This window comes from Lasioglossum baleicum, chromosome 1 (assembly GCF_051020765.1).
Source record: "Lasioglossum baleicum chromosome 1, iyLasBale1, whole genome shotgun sequence".
NCBI lineage: Eukaryota > Metazoa > Arthropoda > Insecta > Hymenoptera > Halictidae > Lasioglossum > Lasioglossum baleicum.
Window position 1 is genome coordinate 904,566 of NC_134929.1, and position 21,777 is coordinate 926,342.

Sequence of the window (21,777 nt, forward strand, 5' to 3'; positions counted from 1 at the left end):
AGATGAAGGACATCGAGGCAAATATTTAGAGAAAGTATATCGCTCATTATTAACAGTACCACCAATCAGCGTGGATGCGGAAAGAGCATTTTCAACTGCATGTAATTTGTGCAGAAAAATACGTTCAAGGCTTAATGACAGTTCAATAGATGCATTATGTTTTTTACAATCACATTTCAAAAGTATGAAGTCAATAAATTAGTTAATGTTTTTTTCTATTAAACAACTATGTTTTTGTACCTTCATGAAAATTCCTAATACCGATATTAATACCGGTATAGCGGTACAACGTTTAAAAAAATACCGAATACCGGTATTGTATTTTTAGTCCGGTATTGCAATCCCTACTTACCACCAAGCAACTCCTATAAAAGCCGCCACGATCACATCAAAATCACCTGAGTCCGCCTAGAGATATCTAGGACAACATCTTACCAGAAATCCTGCTCTGTGAGTATAATTCCGGTACACTGATCTTCGATCTTTTCCCGACTCCGACTACGAGCCCGTTTGCCGTGCGAACCCCTCGGCGCGTCGTCGGGATCCTGATTCCCGTCGGTGCGAACCGTGTTCCACCGAGGAAGCGTTCCGGTGCGTCACCGGCAATTTCGTGAGACGAGTCGTCTACGAAATCGGCTGAATAAGAAGTGGTGCGTCACCTTTCGACTTTACCGAAGAACTACCTTGGAAGTTCTAAATGTATGGTGCGTCACCTACACCCTCGTGAGACGAGCCGTCTACGAGGTCGATTGAGGAAGACTAGGTGCGTCACCTTTTCGAATTCACCGAAGAACTATCCGGAGGAAACTTGATGGCCGGTGCGTCACCGACATCGATGATCCGCTAAAACCCGGCCTAGGTAGGGCGATCACGGCGATAGCCACGTTATAGAACTCCTTCCGTTTACCGACCTCCCGTCATCAGTATCCTACAGGTCCAGGTAACACCACCGAGTTCGTCGTCGCGATAATTACGACCGCGTCCGGCTACACCGTATCCACGGGCACTGTATCCTCGAGCATCGCGCACCGCGTCCAGCAGCACCGTATCCGTAAACACCTTAGACACGGACACTGTGTCCGCGAGCACCGCGCACCGCGACCAGAAGCACCGTATCCTCGAGCTCGGATCACCGCGTCCAGAAGCACCGTGTCCGCGAGCATCGTATCCGGGAGCACCGCGCACCGCATCCAGAAACACTGTGTCCACGATCACCGTGTCCTCGAGCAACGTAACCACGAAGTCGCAAGGCAGCGAGCACCGTTACAATACAGATTACCTGTCTCGTTATTTACTAAACACCGCACCGAATACACTATAATCCTAACGGCTCCCACATTTCGCATTGGGTTCATCCGCATAGCTTAGCTAACAAATTGAGACCACATTCACAGGGTAACAACCCTTCGCTGGCTACTCCTGTTGCTCGCAGCCCTGGCTCGTAACACCACCAAAGAAATTATCTCTCCCCGAGCGTTCGGAGGGAATTGCAGGAGAAGTAGGATTTACAATTCTTCTCCACGTTTTTATCAAAAAATGCTAAGGCTACCACTTCTGTTGATAAATACCATAAATGGTTACAAAATTTTTTTAATGCCATAGAACTTATTTTTTTGTCAGTAGAACGGTATACAATATTGTGTGTATACAAAACCGTGGAGAAGAATACAAATTTACGAATGCTGGAGGCACTTACCACTGAAGTCGACGAATCTGTTAACATTAAAACCGACGAATCATGTAAGAAATATGAAATAACTCGTGAAGACTTAAAAAACTATGCTGGTAAAGGAATTGAACATTTTATTTCCCACAAAACACTACGATTTTTTGAAAGATTTTCAATTCCTATAGAATTTTAAAAAAAACCCCGATTCATGGGAAGATGACGAGGATTTCAAATTTGGACTAAACATTGTACAAAACTTAAAAGTTGTTAATGACACTGCTGAGCGCGGTATTAAGCTTATTCAAGACTATAATCAGTTATTATCAAAAAATGAAGAGGAGAGAAACATTATATTTTATAAATTATTTCCGAAAATAGGAAACAATATCCAGATGTATCAAAAAAGTCATTACGAGATAAATAAATTATTTTATGTATAATGTAGTGTATTATATGTATAATGTATATTTATAAAAATATAAAAAAATTTGTTAGACAAAAGTTGTATTGTTTATTAAATTAAATATAATGCAAAAAAAGAATTTTTTTTGGAAAGTCAATTTTTAAGATTTCAAGGTCACGAATTTTGTATTTAAATTAATGCTACATTTTGTTTCTACATTATTATAGTGCGTAAAAAGACACAAATTCAACGATATACAGGGTGAGTCACCAAACGTTACCACCTCAAATATCTTTGTTGTTCCTAAAGATACGTAAAATATGGTAAGGACAAAGTTGAATGGTACAATGGGGCTGACACGATGCAAAAAAAAAATTTTGTTTTTATGTCATTTTTTCAGAGATATGAAGGTGACCTTCATTTTTTTAAATGGAATGAGGTATTTTTTAATACATCAATCGATGCAGCTGGACATTCGTTATAATAAAGTACTAACCTATGTATGTCGAAAAGTTATTAGTTCAGGAGATATTTCAATTTAAATAACTCTAAAACACCATTACTGTCGTGATAAGACGTTACATAAGTAAGTAAACACTGACGTCGTAGTACGACAGTAATGGTATTTTAGAGTTATTTAAATTGAAATATCTCCTGAACTAATAACTTTTCGACATACATAGGTTAGTACTTCATTATAACGAATGTCCAGCTGCATCGATTGATGTATTAAAAAATACCTCATTCCATTTAAAAAAATGAAGGTCACCTTCATATCTCTGAAAAAATGACATAAAAACAAAATTTTTTTTTGCATCGTGTCAGCCCCATTGTACCATTCAACTTTGTCCTTACCATACTTTACGTATCTTTAGAAACAACAAAGATATTTGAGGTGGTAACGTTTGGTGACTCACCCTGTATAAAAATATATACTAATGATATACTACAGTGGAGAAAGTCGAGTTACAAAATTAAAAAATTTTCAAAGTCGATGCGGCAGCACTTCCCATTATCCGATCGATTTCAAATTTTGCACACATTATTTTTGCGTAAAGTGTCACAATTCTAGGGGGTGTCCCGAAAAAAATTCGAAAGTCGAAAAATAAGGTCCACCCTAGTGTGTATCCAACGTTATCATCGATGTTTTTGTTTTTTGTTACAGTGGTTATGGCGTAATGAAAGGAAAAGAATGCATAACAGTAAAGGAGGCTAGATGAGCCCCAACATTAAGAAAGGTGCATGCACGGATTACATCCAAGTCGCACACGAGTCACCACAGCGCACATCTCACGGAGAAACCAGAAGTGGCAACAAGCACGTGTGTGGAACGATACGCGGTCCATCTTTGGCCCGCCATTTTGGCGGCATGGTCCTTTGGGCCACTATACTATTCCTTCAAGGAGCTAATTTCGTCGGTAAGCTATCCACTACGCTACCGCAATAATGCATTGTTAACGTCCCAAATGTCAGTTTATCCATTTTGTCAACACCTTTGTTAGCATTTGTTCCTTTGGACTTAGTTGACAATGCAAAATATGTACTCAGAGTATTTTTTTATTAAGCTTAGAAAAGAACTTGTAAGGAAAGTTGTTTACAATATAGAGTTATATTAGATTCTGCACCTCTAAATAGGTGAAGATTTGTTAAAAAATATGGACCGCAGAATTAACCTTGACCCTTTTTTCAAGGTCGAAATTGTTTTTTATTACTCGCTATAGTCTTTGTCGCGACGAACAAAAGTCTCATAGGATTAATATTTTACAGGAACTTATATAGGTTAAAAAGCAACATTAAAGTTTCGTAAACATTTTTATGGGATGATTCGACATGAGAAAATAAGTCAAAAATATAGAAAACATTTTTTCCATTTGACGCGTCGTTTCCGAGAAAATTGACTTTAAAAAGTCCGTCAGGTTCACGTACTAGCGTTAGTAAGAAGTAGAATGAGTCGGTTATGAACAGACGCGTCAGACGATTCCTATTCAATAGCACGCGTGTTCGCCGAATTTTCAAACACTCGGAAAGGACGAGACAAATGGAAAGAATGGACAGTCTTCGCGAGGACGCAAGAGAGGAGAAGATTGAAAATCGCTCAACTTTAAACACCTATAACTTTTGTACCAGTAAATTCCTAACATTAAAACTTGAATTTACGGTATTTTCTCGTCAAAATCTATAGGATTATTTTAGAAAAGTTAAAAATTTCTGAGTCCCTAAGATGAAGTTTAACTAAAATTGCAATTATCTCAAATAAATCGATATTACTTTTATTTTCAAATAACAGTGTTGAGTTGAGAAACACGATATGAAAATTTGCCCAGGTCTGATTCAATTGATATCAGTTAATAGTGACTAATAGACTGCGGATATTTATGCATTTATGGCTTCTCAAATTTCCCAAAGAAGGGTGGAATATAAAATTCGACAGGGTTTAGTACAAATTTTACTTTTTTTTGAGATCTGCGAAGGCTACTACCACTGCAAATAAGATTGTACTTTATTCAACTTTCTTAAAATTCGTCTAGAAAAAATTGAAAATTGTCTAGACTTTGTTTTTATTGGTGGACAAATGTAATTGTAGCAACAATTTTATACAAAGGCGTCGACCGCGGCAATATTTTGTTTCGAATTCGTATCATATGTGTTTTGAACGATAATATTGTTAGAAAAGCAGCTTGAAAACTTCTATTCTTGAGAGGCGAATTTAAAGGATAAATTCTGAGGAAGACCATTTATTCTCGTCAATGATGAACGCCTTCGCGCACTGCTGGAAACTGATCCTTTTGGAACCATATTATTCTTCGTAGAAAAACTGATAGGCGTTGCGGAACCTTTACCAACTATATTACAAATATTGAAATAAAACTCTTCCCTTAGATTCAGTCGAGTTCGTTTTCAAAATCTAAGCCTTGCAAAATAATGTGATAAAAATTTAATTATACAAATTGGCGAAGTTCTCGTAGAAACAATGAGCTGAAAGTGAACGAATCCGATCCAATAACATCGTTTCTATCAGTGTTACTTTCTAATAAATATTTAGTCAATCTGTTTCGTTATCCTAACTGATTTCCGAATTACTTGATTGCAGAATGCATTAAAAATTAATCTACTTTATTATATTGGATTTTTTAATAATTCAATCTTCATATTTTGATAATCTTTTAAAAATAATAATATTCGTTCATTGATTATTCAACTAGTCATCTTAATATTTCAGTTAGGTCCATGAACTCAACAAAAAACATCGTTATACTTTTATAGTCATTTCAACTTCCTTGAAATTCCTTAGTAGCTAAATTGTCGATAAACTTGTAGAAAAAGGGTTCTCCTCCAATTCAATGAGCTTGAAATATGTTGTCAAGGTCACCATTCTGAATCACATTTCCCTTTAAATAAGAGTAAAAAAAGGTTCCTAAACCTAGCGAAATGTTGTTAAGAATAGTGACCACGACAATAAATTTTAAGGCAGCGGTTTCCAACCTTTATTCTACTGCCTTCCTAAAAAAAAAATTTTTCCGCGCCTGCCTATCTTTTAATCGATATAATAGTATAGACACGTTTTGTATAATAATAACTTTATTACAGAAAAATACTGAAAACTACAATTAACAGAATTAATGCGAGCGTTGTTGTTTATTGGCACAAAGTTTATCAAATCTTGGACGCAATGTGAAGAGTACCACTCGTAACTCTTTTTCGACTATTACCCTGGTTCGATATTTGGTTTTCATTACAGCCAGTGCCGAAAAGCTCGTTTCGCAATAAATAAGACGTTACAAACGGTAGAAGCATATGCATCGCTTTGCAAGATTCACCCAAAATTGAATTATGGTTTCATTTTGAAACTTTTGTTTCAGTGAGCTGTCGCATGATAATTCTATCAATTTTTCCTTTTCGATGGTTGTCAGCTCAAATTCGTCTTCTTGATTGTCGATAAATGGATTCTGTATCCACAAAACCTTTGAGAAATCAAGGTCTTTGTGTTAGGAAATACATCGATGTATGATTGATCGAGGCAGCGACACCTGCCGGCGTTCTACTGTTCTAGGTGTGTGTTCCATGCGAGTCTCGCGCACGCGGTCGCGGCAATGTACGACATAGTTTATTAAACATTTATCGAAATACAATTCATATAGTGTGTGCTAAAAGTGCGTGAATTCATTTATTCCACAACGGCTTTAACATTCTGACAGGTTATGGGCCCAGGTTGCGCATAAACGAAGAACGGGAAAAATTCACGCGGTATAACCTAAAAAGAAAAACGTGGTCTTCGATAAAGGAAAAATGGCAGCACTACACGGCGCACAAAACATCGATAAATTAAACGATGAAAATTACGAGTCATGGAAGCTCCAGATGAGAAGCGTACTCATCTGTAATGAGCTATGGTCATATGCAAACGGCACCGAAGCCAAAACGGCAGAAAACCAAGCCGCATGGAACAAGAAAGATCAGAAGGCATTAGCAATGATAATGCTAAGTATGACACGTGGTCAACTAAACCACATAAAGAGGGCCGAAACATCGCACGCGGCGTGGAGAGAATTAGAGAGAATATACGAATCGAAAGGACCGGTTCGAAAAGCAACACTATACAAACAATTGTTTAGAATGAAAAAAGATTCTGAGACAACGATGGCCGCTTATTTAAACGAATTCACATCAAAAGCCGAGCAATTGGCAGAGGCTGGCATAAATATTCCGGAAGATTTGCTATCAATTATGATGCTGGGATCATTGCCGGAAGAATACGAGAATTTTACAGTGGCAATCGAGTCACGCGACGAAATTCCAAATGTGAATAACCTCAAAACAAAGTTGATCGAGGAAGAAGCGCGACAAAAGGAAAGAGATGGCAGACCGGACAAAGAAAAGAGAAGAGACGTCAGCAGCGAAGCACTATATACGAAGACAGCGAAGTATGCAAAACCGAAAACAAATAATTTCAAGAATACTACCCAAAGACCGCAATCGAGTGCAAGTTTTAGTGGAAAGTGTTATGAGTGCGGAAAAATCGGGCATCGCGGAAAAGATTGTTACATACGAAAAAGACGCGAAAATGAGAAATCAAACGACGCGATGACAGCTGTAGCGTGTAAAGTAGAATTAAAACGATCCAACGTATGGTGTTTAGATAGTGCAGCTACATGTCATATGACGAATGAAAAACGAAAGTTCCGCATAATAAATGAAACTGAACAATCGAACGTATTCACAGCCTCCGATCAAGGCATAAAATCACATGGCGTCGGTGAAATCGAATTGAATGTAAAACTAAGTGAACAAAATACAAATAGGATAAAACTAATGAACGCGATATTTGTTCCGGAACTCAGATATAATTTAATATCAGTCGCGCAAATCACTAAAAACGGTTTTAAAGTGATTTTTGACAATAACCGTGCAATAGTTAAACGCAGAAACGGGTCTACAGCGATGATAGCGGAGAAAAGAGGCGACTTGTACATAATAGACGTTGTAGAAAATCGTGCTTTTCAAACGAATGTAAACAACAGTGAAAACGGCGGAAGGTGGCACGAACGATTAGGTCACCTAAATTTCAATGACTTAAAAAAACTCTATACGAACAATATGGTAGCGGGTATGAATTTAAAGTGTAAAAGTGTGTATGACGAATGTATAGTGTGTGCGAAAGCGAAAATCAAACAATTGCCATACAAAAGTTCTGAAAGTCGCGAAAAAGAGACACTCGGCCTCATTCACTCGGACATTTGCGGTCCGATGGACACAGAATCCCTCGGCGGCGCGAAATATTTTGTAACGTTCATCGACGACTATTCGCGCTATACCGAAGTAGTAATATTGCGTCAACGATCGGACGTACTAACAGCATTTAAAAATTTCAAAAAGCGCGTAGAAAAAGAAACCGGGTGCGTATTAAAAAAATTAAGAACGGATAATGCGAAAGAATACATTTCAGCAGATTTTTCTAGATTCTTGGAAGACGAGGGCATTGCTAGGCAACTTACCGTCGCGTATACGCCTCAGCAAAACGGCGTTGCTGAGCGCGCAAATCGAACGTTAGTAGAGATGGCGTGATGTATCATGCTTCAAGCAAATTTGCCAAAGTCATTGTGGGCGGAGGCAATCAACACAGCTGCGTTCATACGAAATAGATGCCCAACAAAATCGCTAGAAAACAAAACTCCGTACGAAGCGTGGTTTAAAAAAAACCTTATATAGGTTTTCTGCGAACTATAGGGAGTAGAGCAATTGCGTTGAATAAAACCACAGGTCTAAAGAAACTTGATCCGAAAGGTCAAGAATATGTTCTCGTTGGTTATTCGCAGGAATCAAAAGCCTATCGTCTATGGCTCCGAAACACGAGGAAAGTTATTAAAGCGAGAGACGTTAAATTTTTCGAAAATTTCGACTGCGAAAATGTAAAGGCTTACTTTCCAGATTTCCATCCAGAAGAAGATGAAACCGAGGAAGTAAACAAAAACGAAAAGGAAGAGAACGAAAACCAAAAAGATGAAGACACGAAAAAAAGCAAAATACATCAAAAAGAGAACAATGAAAATAAACGTGGTCGCGGCAGACCAAGAATTCTTCGAACAGGAAGCGTGGGACGACCGAGAAAAATTTACGCAATCCAAAGTAACACCATCGAAGACGAAACAAATGGCGACAGGGAAATTCCAAACGAACCAACATCTATAGACGAAGTATTCGGACGTAACGATACAAAATTATGACTGGAAGCAATGGAAAGAGAAATGGAAGCATTACGAAGAAATGGAACGTGGTCGTTGGTCCCCCGACCAGAAAATAAAAAAGTATTATCCAACAGATGGGTTTTTAAAATAAAAAGAAACGGAAAAGGAGAAATAGAAAAATATAAAGCACGTTTAGTTGCAAGAGGTCATACCCAAAAGGCGGGAATCGACTATGAAGAGATATTTGCTCCTGTTTCACGCAACGAAATCATACGAACGATTCTCGCGGTAGCGGTTGAAGAAGAAATGCATGTACATCACATGGATGTAATATCGGCATATGTGCAAGGAAATCTGTACGACGAAATTTACATGGAGCAACCAGCATTGTTCAACGAAGAAAATAGCGAAAAAGTCTGTAGATTGCATAAACCGATATACGGTTTAAAACAATCAGGGCGCGAATGGTACAGACGGCTAGACGAGTACGTGACACAGCAAGGAGGGTACAGAAACGACGCTGACCCATGTTTGTACACGTTCGGCAAGCACGAAGAACGAGTCATAATGACTGTATATGTGGACGATATGGTGATAGCCTCAAAGGATATAAACGAATTAAATATCGTGAAACAAAAGTTGCAGTCAGAATTCGAAATTCAAGACCTGGGACAAATTACCGACGTTTTGGGGATACGTGTCGAAAGAGAGGGAAAAACAGGCAGTATCAAATTGTCTCAACAAAAATATGTGCAAGAAATATTGGAAAAATTTAATATGACTCTAGCGAAAACGGTATCCACACCGATCGAATCTAACACAAAAGTCACGAAAGAATTAGGACCGAAGAATGAAGAGGAAAGACAGCAAATGAAAAATTGTCCATATAGAGAGCTCGTAGGTAGTTTGGTCTACCTGGCAAACGCAACGAGACCGGATATAATATACGCTGCAAACGTATTAAGCAGATTTTGTTCCGATCCAGGTGAAGGTCACTGGGCATTAGCGAAAAGGGTTTTACGATACCTTAAAGGAACAATGGATCATGGTATAATATATGAGAAAACGGGGTCCAAACTAAACGCCTATTCAGATTCGGATTGGGGCGGAGATACAGAAGATCGACGATCATATTCTGGGAGTGTACTGACACTGGCCGGAGGAGCAATCAGCTGGAAGTTGCAGAAACAACATACGACCGCATTGTCAACAATGGAAGCGGAATATGTTGCCCTCGCACAAGTGTCAAAAGAAGTCGTGTATATAAAAAGACTATTGAGTCATATGCGTTGTGATAATATTATAGAAAATCCCGTATGCGTATTCTGTGATAATCAAAGCGCGATTGAGCTCGCTAAAAATGCTGTTTTTCACAAAAGAAGCAAACATATCGATATAAAATACCACTATACGCGACAATTAGTGGAGAAAGGCGAAATTAAAATTACTTATGTAAGAACCGAGTCAATGCTTGCGGACATATTTACCAAAGCACTACCAAAGATAAAACACGACAGAGCGGTAAAAATGTTAAAATTAGAATAGTATGCGTGCAATTTACCGCGAAAACAAGTCCTACATCGATAGAGAGGGTGTTAGGAAATACATCGATGTATGATTGATCGAGGCAGCGACACCTGCCGGCGTTCTACTGTTCTAGGTGTGTGTTCCATGCGAGTCTCGCGCACGCGGTCGCGGCAATGTACGACATAGTTTATTAAACATTTATCGAAATAAAATTCATATAGTGTGTGCTAAAAGTGCGTGAATTCATTTATTCCACAACGGCTTTAACATTCTGACACTTTGAAATAATTTGAAAAATGCAGCACTGAACCATCCAAGTGTTCGATAAAAAGATTTTTGTTCGCTTCAATATTGGCTGTTCCAGAAATCTTTTGAAAGTGAAAACATATCCAACTCATTCTTTTGTAAATTTGATTTCCATAACTCCAGCTTTTTAATGAAAGCTTTTACTTTGTTTTTTTGAACAAGGGGATGCATTTGTGATCCCTGCATCGATTTATTTAAACCGCTCAATTTTCCAAAAATTTCAATCGAATAGGCAAGTTTAACAATAAAATTATCGTTCGTCCACAAATGTGCCTCTTCATGGTGGTTTCCTTCGAGAAAGGTTGCTATTTCTTCTTTGAGCTGAAACACCCTTTGAAGCACTTTTGCACGAGATAGCCAGCGAACTTCGCAATAATACAGAAGTGAGGTATAATTAGCTCCCATATCAACACACAGCTTTGCAAACAGCCTAGCTCTCAAAGGACTGTCCTCAATGTAGTTTATAATTTTTATAACTTTCGTACAAGTGTTGTTTAGTTCCTCGCTCATATGTTTTGACACTATAGCTGCTCTGTGAAGCATACAGTGCGTCCAGATAGCATGTGGTGCTTTCTTTTTGACCAATGCTTGAAGACCTGCTTTGTGTCCGGACATTGAGCGAGCTCCGTCGACGCACAATCCAATGCAATTATTCCACGCTATGTCGTTTTCGTAAAAAAAAACTGTCTATTATATTAAACATATGAATGGATGTGGTCTTTCCAGGAATAGGTTTGCAAAATAATATATCTTCTAATATATTATTTTTCGCAACATATCGAACGTATGCAATTAAATGGGCATCTTTAGCTATATCAGTGGCCTCATCTACTTGCATGGAGAATTTCGAAGTACGCAGCCGAGAAACTAATTGATCGCAAATATCTTCAGATATATCATTGATTCTTCTTCCGACTGTATTATTATCAGCAAGCGGAATTTGTCGCAACTGTTTTGCATACAATTCGCTGAACAGAAACGGAGCGTTTGCAAACGCGTCATTTTTAATATCTTCACCTCCGGATAATTTTTTAGTAGGGCTTAAATGAATGTATAAAAATGTAAGAAAAATAAAAATAAACATTACTTCACTGAATTTGTACTGTTACGTTACGATATGAAGTTTATTTATTTGTAGATATTATGATATGACAATTAATTTCTCATTAAAAATTTTGGTGCCTCCCCTGGAAATAGCCCACGCCTTCCCGGTTGGAAACCGCTATTTTAAGATGATTGAAATCGGAGAGGAGGTAGCACACACATCGCCAAATGGATTTACAAGTAAAGTGTTTAGCTACAATAATATCTCGTAAATCAAATCTGATCGCCAAGAACTGTACAGGGAAATATTCAGAATGATGACTTTGTCAACATATTTCAAGGTCTTTGAAAGCGGAGATTAGGGGTAGCACATCGACCCCATGGATTCACAAGTGTAACGTCCTAACGTCCGTTACCGAACTTACTCCTTATATTTGCGTCACAAGCAAATATATAATTAATTAATATTAATGTCTGAGAAGACTTTCATCTGACGTCATCACTTTGGAATGTGATCTCGTCAAGCCCCAGTGATTTTGGGAATAACAATTTCAAGGCCTACTCACTCAAGCATACGATTCTATTGTTTCCCCCACTGATCCACTGCCTGCTCTCTCAACCATGAAATTCCTTCTATTGTCTCCCCACCACAAATCCACCTGGCAACAGGCCTATAAAAGCCAGGATCGGAGAGCAGAGCGGCATTAAAATCATTAGTATTTCGACAGTATTCAAAATCTTCAGTCAGTCAGTCGGTCGAGATTATTTAATCGAGAACAGCTAATTGAAATTAGTCAGTCGAGAACAGTCTCATCAATACAGTACCGAATAATTATTCAATATCCACGTAGTATTTCTAATTTACGTTTACAATGATCCAGTACCTACAGAACAGTTCTCATTGATGAACAAATCGGGACGCTATAAATTATTTATAGTTAATACCCGTGGTCTGAGAGAACGCTTCCTTTCATCAAAATTCTCCTCTACGATTCACGTGCGGTTCATACAACGTTTTATTCATCGAAGTGGCGTGTGCGTGTGCGACGAGAATAGTGTCACGAGTGAGAGTGAGAATCGCGTACCGGGCCCGACATCGTTTCCTCCCTCGAATTAGGCGGACTTGGTCCAGCCGTTCGAGCCAACGATCCAACCCCGAATCAGGCGGACTTGGTCTAGCCGTTCGGGCACCCTCCTCATTCACGGTCAGGCGGACTTGGTCTAGCCGTCCGAGAATTCCTAAATCCCGATTCAAAACCTCTACGATCGAATCATAGAATCCAATTAAAATCTCACTCGGACCGGATCTGCGTGGTACGCTCCCACGTCACCGCGAGTCGCGAACGAGAAGTCGAAAACGCGAAATCGAATCCTTCCCAATATCCTAACAACGCCCGACCTCGGACGTTACACATGTAAAGTTTTTTTGCGAATACATATCTGTGGTAAACTAAACCCGACCACCAAAAATTTAAGACAAGTTTTCTTCAGAATGATGACCGTGACAACACTTCTAAAGCTCATTGAAATAGAGGAGATGACCCTTTTCTACAAGTTCACAAAATACTCTTTCTGCTTGAACTAATTTTGTATGCTAAAGCGACAACAGTAAGCAAAACTGTCGTATATTTTAATAAATTATGAACAAAATATTAAGTTGTTGCTCGTTCAGTGACGGGAAAGTTAATAATTTTCATACCTTACAATTAGCCCTCAAAGAACAAAAATCTGAAACATTAGTTACGACACTATACATTAGTTACGACACTATACATTAGTTACGATACTATACTTCAGAAGTGTAAATCTCATAAATTAGTTTTGACACTTTATTCCATACATTAACGTCAAGATCCATGATTGATCTTTCAATCGATCAATTTTTGCTGAAATTTTGCACGCGATTTACTGACAAGGGACATCACTCAAATGTAACGCGTTCAATTTTATGAAAATGTACGATGTGGTTTGTGGAAGAATATTTATAATCTTTACATAAAAAGAGGGAATCTAACACAAGTGGGACTCGAATCTGTGATCTGGACATTCATAGCTAATCAGCTTCTGACATCAACCATGAATACCTCCGACTTTTTCTAATGTCCATACGTTATATTGGTTAGAGGTAACCTGATCCCACATATTTGACACGTATTTTTTCCCCTGAATGATCCGTATCTAAGGGGTGAAAATAACCCTCGCAGTCGCGGGCAGAGAACCTATTTTCTGAGCATCTCGGGAGCTAGAGGGTGCAGCACAATAAAGACCGTGTTTGTATTTTTTTATTTTCGATTGGAGGATTCAGTTGTCTTAGAAAATTTTTTATACAGGTGTTTGTTTAAATAGCATTCCGGAAGTTTTGTTGCAATTCTTTTAATTAGTTGTTTATCCACTTTTATAAAAACCTATCTTTGTAATCTATGGACCAAAATAAATTGTATCTGTGGAATTACCTCTAAATGCGAGGCGTTGCTATTACGTACCGTCGAAATGTTTCAAATATTCTGGCAATTAATTCATGGCGATATTATGTTTCAAGATCACCTGAAAGTCATTGTATAGCAGGTCGTTGAATTCTTTTCGACGTCGCCTACAATATTATGAAGTTAAAAATACCCATATCCATTAAAAGATAAGACAGCGACCTTGATTTTTTGTTGAAAATCGATTTTTTTTAAAATTTAAAATATTGCAATTTCTTGTCGGTTAAATACTGATTAACTTTGGTAAGAAACATTTCTCTGTCCGACCATCCGAAGGGGCTGAAAAATCGTGGGGACTAATTTGCGCCGCACCCTGTATACAGGGTGATTCCGAAGAAACAGAACACCTAAATATCTCCGTTACTTTTCGTTGTACAAAAAAACTTCTTAGGACAAAGTTACACTGTTTCTTACATTCTTTCGACCAAATCTACTGGACAACTTAATGTAATGTGTGATTTACACGAGCAACGTGCAAGGTATCAAAACCAACGAATTCAAAGACTGTTTTGAGCAGTGCAAAAAAAGTCTCGATATGAGGGGGGATCCAAAAATAACCGGAATATTTTTATAAAAAGATGTGTATTTACTGCTATACTATATATTTTAATTTTGATATAAAGAGTATTAAAAATCCAGACCTAATCCAGAAGGAAACATAGTTCCGGAGTCTTTTAGGTCCCTTCTCGTCCTTTTGAACGGGGATGTACGCATTTCAGTTGTAAATGAATACTTGATTTGCTGAGAAATGTGTTTGCGATTGGTTTTTGCAGGTTCGGTGACAGGCATTCCCGGCGTTCCTGAAAACATAACTGTGATGTTCCTGAATCCGACATCTGTCCGCGTTTCCTGGAGCACCAGTCAAGTTGAACAAGTCGAGAAGTACGATGTCACATACAAGCCAACAGACGCCAGGTGCGTTGCCCTGATTTCAATACTTTCTATCACATTATCCCTCTATACAGGGTGTCCCAAAATTCGTGAAAATCCCGAAAGGGGGTGGTTCCTGAGACCATTCTAAGAGACATTTTCCTTTGCACCAAAGTCAACTGCGGCTTTGTTTAGGAGTTATTAACGAAAAACGCGGACCAATCAGAGCGCGCCCTGGGCCGCCGCGCCGTCACGATGCGATGTCACGGCGTACCGCGACACTCGCTTGCCGGCGCGGCTTGGCGCGCCGGGCCAGGGCGCGCTCTGATTGGTCCGTGTTTTTCGTTAATAACTCCTAAACAAAGCCGCGGATAACATTTTTGCAAAGGAAAATGTCGCTTGAAATAGTCTCAGGAACCACCCCCTTTCGGGATTTTCACGAATTTTGGGACACCCTGTATACACATATATACAGGGTGTTTACCTACAGGTGGGAGAAAATTTAAGGGGTGGTTCTCGACGATAATATAAGACGAAAACGAAGAATAAAAAAATTGCGACTTCGGCTTCGTTATTTAGTTATTAACAATTAAAAATCCGCCTAAAATGCTGCAACACTTCTAATAAAAGTATACGTTGCGTACGTCAGACAGGCGCGCGACAGTCTCGTATCAAGTGACAAACGCATGCATACCTTGGTTCTCATTTGGGGCCCCAGCGAGGTGAAAATGTTTAAAAAATCGGTGGACGACATTGAACCTACCTACTCGTTAAAATCCACAAGGGCATTTCTAATATCTGCCCTATGGAATTATCGAGTAGAAGGGGTCAATGCCCTTTCACTTTTAAATTCTTCTCACAAATATCCACAAATCCTTATCCTGCTCTATAATTGTTCATAACACCGTACTTAGTACCTAATATACTGGAATAAACGCTCTAGCACTGTTTACAATATCATACACACGCACTACGAGTTTACAGAGAGTACAAGTTTACTGAGGGGAATGAGGAGAATGTGAAGAACTGGTAATCCTTTAATGTTGAAACACCGCTCTTTATTGAACTTGATTTACGTCGCGAGACTCGCTCACAGACGGAACGGACATCTTGAGGTCGTGTGATCTCTGCGAACGGAAATCTTCGACGCGTGCGAGAAGAATCGTCCGTACAAGCTAGCATCTGTATGCACACTGATTCAAGACAGCTGATGAGGTCGATGCGATCGATAAAACATATGAAGATCTACAGCAAACTACCGCCATAACATCGCGCGTTGCTATACCAATACATTGTCTATCCTGTTTTCACGAATTTCGTGATTCTTTCTCATTCTGTCTGTGACCGCGAAATATCTCATGTGTGTGCATTGATCACATTAGCTGTCTTGAATCAGTGTGCATACGGATACTAGCTTGTACGGACGATTCTTCTCGCACGCGTCGAAGATTTCCGTTCGCAGAAATCGTATGACTCTGTAAACTCGTAGTGCGTGTGTATGATATTGTAAATAGTACTAGAGCGTTTATTCCAGTATACTAAGTACGGTGTTATGAACAATTATAGTGCAGGATAAGGATTTGTGCATATGTGTGAGAAGAATTTAAAAGTGAAAGGGCATTGACCCCTTCTACTCGATAATTCCATAGGGCGGATATTAGAAATGCCCTTGTGGATTTTAACGAGTAGGTAGGTTCAATGTCGTCCACCGATTTTTTATACATTTTCACCTCGCTGGGGCCCCAAATGAGAACCAAGGTATGCATGCGTTTGTCACTTGATACGAGACTGTCGCGCGCCTGTCTGACGGACGCAACGTATACTTTTGTTAGAAGTGTTGCAGCATTTTAGGCGGATTTTTAATTGTTAATAACTAAATAACGAAGCCGAAATCGCAATTTTTTTATTCTTCATTTTCGTATTATATTATCGTCGAGAACCACCCCTTAAATTTTCTCCCGCCTGTAGGTAAACACCCTGTATATATTGTATATATGTGACGAATCTGTTGAAAATCACGTGTATATTCATTGCCTAGATCAATATATCAGGGTACCAGAAGTAAAACCGCGAAAAGTTATTTCTTTACTTCTCAGAAATTGAGATTTAAGAAATACGCGACAATAGTTATCAGTACTATAGAAATTACTTTTGCGATTTGGGAAATTGTTGAAAATGACCTTCATGATAACGATATCATGTTATCTTCCAATCCATTTTATTAACAACTTGTCCTCACCATACAGGGTGTCCCAAAAATGCCGGAGAACCTTGCAAAGGGTGGTTCCTTGGGCTATTTGAAATAACTTTTACCTTTACGAAAATGTTTTTTGCGGCTTCGTTGAGAAGTTATTAACGAAACCCCCGGACCAATCAGAGCGCGACTACAGCGAAGGGACTCGGCCAACGACATCGTCACGTCCAGCGGGATCTACCGTCGAGCCGGAATCCGGTCACTACAGCTGCACTCTGATTGGTCCGTGTTTTCCATTAATTACTCCTTAACAAAGCCGATGCAGAAGTTTTCGTTACGGAAAAAGCTCCGACATTTTTGGGACACCCTGTACAATGTAATGACTCTCGTAATAGCTGTCATAATTTCCCAAATCTTAATAAATCCAATCACCCAACCCTAGTACTAACATTTACAATAAACACTACTTTAGTTTACACTTATTTAGTCCAGTCAATGAATGCTCATAAGGGGGGTGTAGAGGGAAATGGAAGGAACACAATTTTTAACTTTGGGTCTGTGTTTAGACTAGTTAGGAGGTAAACATACTAAAAATCCCCACTCCTAGGAGGTGAGCGGGGTGCTCACCTTCGGTTTTCGCTTTTATCTAGGAAACTATGCGTCCTAGCGATAAGACCATTATATAAGAAATTAATGCTGACAAAATGTGCCACAAGATTGATTGGATTCAGTTTTTCGCTATATCGCATATTTTCCGAGATATCCGCGCTCAAAGTTCACTAACTCTACAGTACAATTAGTGAACTTTGAGCGCGGATATCTCGGAAACTGTGCGTCCTAGCGATGAGAACATTCTATACAAAATTAAAGCTGACAAAACGTGCCACAAGATTGATTGGATTGAGTTTTTCGCTATCTCTCATAGTTTCCGAGATATTCGCGCTCAAAGTTCACTAATTATGAAAAAGAAAATACAGTATTTTCTCGTTCGTTGCGAAACTGCCGGGGGTTTGAGTTCGCAACGAGCGAATACTGAACTGTTTTGTGATTTATGACTGCGTCCAGATACACGCCGAGCGCGCCGAGCGAGACTTCAATAGGGAGCCGAACATAGAGAAGGACAGAATGAAATACGGATCGGGTGACCGAAGCGTGTCGCCGTCGCCGGCACAATTTAAAGGCCCGTGAGTTCTTACAATGTAGTAATGGCAGTGATGGAATTGTTCATTTTCTATTAGGCTTTTATGGGACTTTCACTAACACATTTCTGGCATTTTTCTGATTAAAATGATACCAAACACGATATAATTTGGCCAATATTTAGTGGTTTAATCGACGATGAAAGTTTCGAACGCAACGAAGAAGAGCGTATAGGAAAGAAAGAGACGCGCGGACAGTCGTCGCCGCCGTGCGGAGCGACTCGGCCGACTCGGCGTTGACAGGCAGTGGAGTGGGTAGGCACGTCGCAACGAGCGAATACTACATTATTCGCAACGAACGCGAAAATACTGTAGTAGGGTGAAATTCACACCCGGCGGGATTTTTATCGAGCTTGAACCATTCGATAGCCTACCCAAAAAGACCCCTCTCTGACAAGTTTCAGCCCCATATCTCATCTGTAAGGGTAGTTATTGAGAAAAATTGAAATGCCAGTTTTTGGCCCATTTTCCCTATATATTGACAATTAAAAATTCTGCAAAAAATCTGACACATTTCGGATACCAAGCCACATATTAGGTATCATTTCCAGATTTTTCCGTTGCAAACTATGTTTGTAAACTACTTCACTATGGTTGTAAAAAATGAAAAACACAGTTCGGAATTAATTCAGCAATGTTGAAAACAATGTTGAAAAAAATAAAAACCACTTTTTTCGGCTACGTAACTTAGGAAAAACGCCAAAAAAATGGTTTTTATTTTTTTCCAACATTGTTGCACCACTCACAAAAATCTGAAAAAAATTGAGCATAATACTTTTAATAATATCTCATTGCTAAATTAATTCTGAAGTGGTACGAGACCTACTTTTATATGAAATCTGCATTTTTCGATTTTTTTCGTGTTTTTCTGTTTTTACAACCATAGTTTGCAACGGAAAAATCTGGAAATGATACCTAATATGTGGCTTGGTATCCGAAATGTGTCAGATTTTTTGCAGAATTTTTAATTGTCAAAATATACAGGGTGTCCCAAGACCCCTTCGACTCCGGGAAATGGGAGGTTCCTTAGGTCATTTGAAGCAACATTTTCCTTTGCACCAATGTCAGCCGGGGCTTTGTTTAGGAGTTATTAACGAAAAACACGGACCAATCAGAGCGCGCCCTAGACGCGCGATGGCACGTTCAGCCCGGCGCGCCGGGAGACGAGCGCGGCGTAACGCCGCGATGCCGTAACGAACAAGAGTTTCTCGAGATTATGTGAATCTTCCCCGATTTGGATGAGCTTTGGATATGTTGTCAAGACCATGATTCTGAACAACATTACCCTTTACAGTTTTTGTCGGTCGGAAGAACTTTACTTGTCAATTCATATGGGTGGATCTCTTTACCCGACTTACGGCAACTTTACCCGAACGAGGGAAAAAGCAGAAACTGATTGTATTAAAACCTCACTTATTCAGCCGTAAATCCATTTGCTGCTTCGAAATGTGTGTCACTGGGTCACTCGGTGACGAACTTGCACAGATGTCTTCAGGTATACGACAGTACCGAAAGCTAAGGGACGTACGGCCAGGTCGACGAACTGCACAGCCGGTGGTAAAAGGCCTAAGGGATGCGCGGTCAAGTCGACGATCCAGAATTTCACTTTCACTTTCGAATCGATAAATAATTCGTATGTTTATTTCACACAGATGCCTTGAAATTTTTCCACACTCACAATCACTGTTCACATTTGTCAACACATAGTTATGCACTAATAATAATTGCCATATCCCTTGTCCTGCTGCACAAATCACAACAATCAGGTAATGCAATCACTAGACTGCGGATTTCATGCATTTGTAGCAAACATGAGTAGGTGCATTTTAAGACACTAGAGAGATTAAAGTAATTTCAGAACACCAATGTATTATTTTCCACTTCTTAAAATGATCACAGTAATAATCAAATATCTGTCTGGCTCCTGTCCCTTGTAATAGCGGCAGCCAACTTTCATTTTACATAAAGATCCGCAGTCTAGTGATTAGATTAAATAATCGTATAATTAGTTTAAGCAATTATTATTAGTGCATAACTATGTGTTGACAAATGTGAACAGTGATTGTGAGTGTGGAAAAATTTCAAGGCATCTGTGTGAAATAAACATACGAATTATTTATCGATTCGAAAGTGAAACTGAAATTCTGGATCGTCGACTTGACCGCGCATCCCTTAGGCCTTTTACCACCGGGTGTGCAGTTCGTCGACCTGGCCGTACGTCCCTTAGCTTTCGGTACTGTCGTATACCTGAAGACATCTGTGCAGTTCGTCACCGAGTGACCCAGTGACACACATTTCGAAGCAGCAAATGGATTTACGGCTGAATAAGTGAGGTTTTAATACAATCAGTTTCTGCTTTTTCCCTGGTTCGGGTAAAGTTGCCGTAAGTCGGGTAAAGAGATCCACCCATATGAATTGACAAGTAAAGTTCTTCCGACCGACAAAAACTGTAAAGGGTAATGTTGTTCAGAATCATGGTCTTGACAACATATCCAAAGCTCATCCAAATCGGGGAGGATTCACATAATCTCGAGAAACTCTTGTTCGTTACGGCATCGCGGCGTTACACCACGCTCGTCTCCCGGCGCGCCGGGCTGAACGTGCCATCGCGCGTCTAGGTCGCGCTCTGATTGGTCCGTGTTTTTCGTTAATAACTCCTAAACAAAGCCCCGGCTGACATTGGTGCAAAGGAAAATGTTGCTTCAAATGACCTAAGGAACCTCCCATTTCCTGGAGTCGAAGGGGTCTTGGGACACCCTGTATAGGGAAAATGGGCCAAAAACTGGCATTTCGATTTTTCTCAATAACTACACTTACAGATGAGATATGGGGCTGAAACTTGTCAGAGAGGGGGGTCATTTTGGGTAGGCTATCGAATGGTTCAAGCTCGATTAAAATCCCACTGGGGGTGAATTTTACCCTGCTATTTTCTTCTTCATAATTAGTGAACTTTGAGCGCGGATATCTCGGAAACTATGCGGGATAGCGAAAAACTGAATCCAATCAATCTTGTGGCACATTTTGTCAGCTTTAATTTTGTATAGAATGGTCTTATCGCTAGGGCGCATAGTTTCCGAGATATAAGCGGAAAACCGAAAAAGGGGACCTTCTACGTGACCCCCTGCACCCTGCTTACCTCCTAGGAGTGGGGACTTTTAGTATGTTTACCTCCTAACTAGTCCAAACACAGACCCAAAGTTAAAAATTGTGTTCCTTCCATTTCCCTCTACAACTTTTTGTTGACTGAACTAATTATTATTATTCTCTTACACAAGGAAACATATTGACATTTGAATCATGAACCGTGAATACGTAAAAGACACAATCCTAATTTGTCCTAGTACCATTTTACTCGACAGTGGCATTTTTGTAACGTTTAGTTTGAACAATGTGATTTTC

The 21,777-nt window shown here is 39.4% G+C and overlaps 1 protein-coding gene across 16 annotated transcripts in view; it reads left to right on the forward strand.

The window, feature by feature from the left end:
* LOC143210125 (uncharacterized) overlaps window positions 1–21,777 on the forward strand; it is a 957,580-nt gene that overhangs the window by 541,666 nt on the left and 394,137 nt on the right. For all 16 annotated transcript variants that reach the window (XR_013009198.1, XM_076426766.1, XM_076426793.1 and 13 more), the window contains 2 exons: window positions 3,238–3,490; window positions 14,889–15,030. Coding sequence is in view for 15 of the 16 variants with exons in the window: in XM_076426766.1 (XP_076282881.1) it covers window positions 3,289–3,490; window positions 14,889–15,030 (344 nt within the window). In the remaining variant the exon portion in view is untranslated. The remainder of the gene's footprint in view (window positions 1–3,237; window positions 3,491–14,888; window positions 15,031–21,777) is intronic.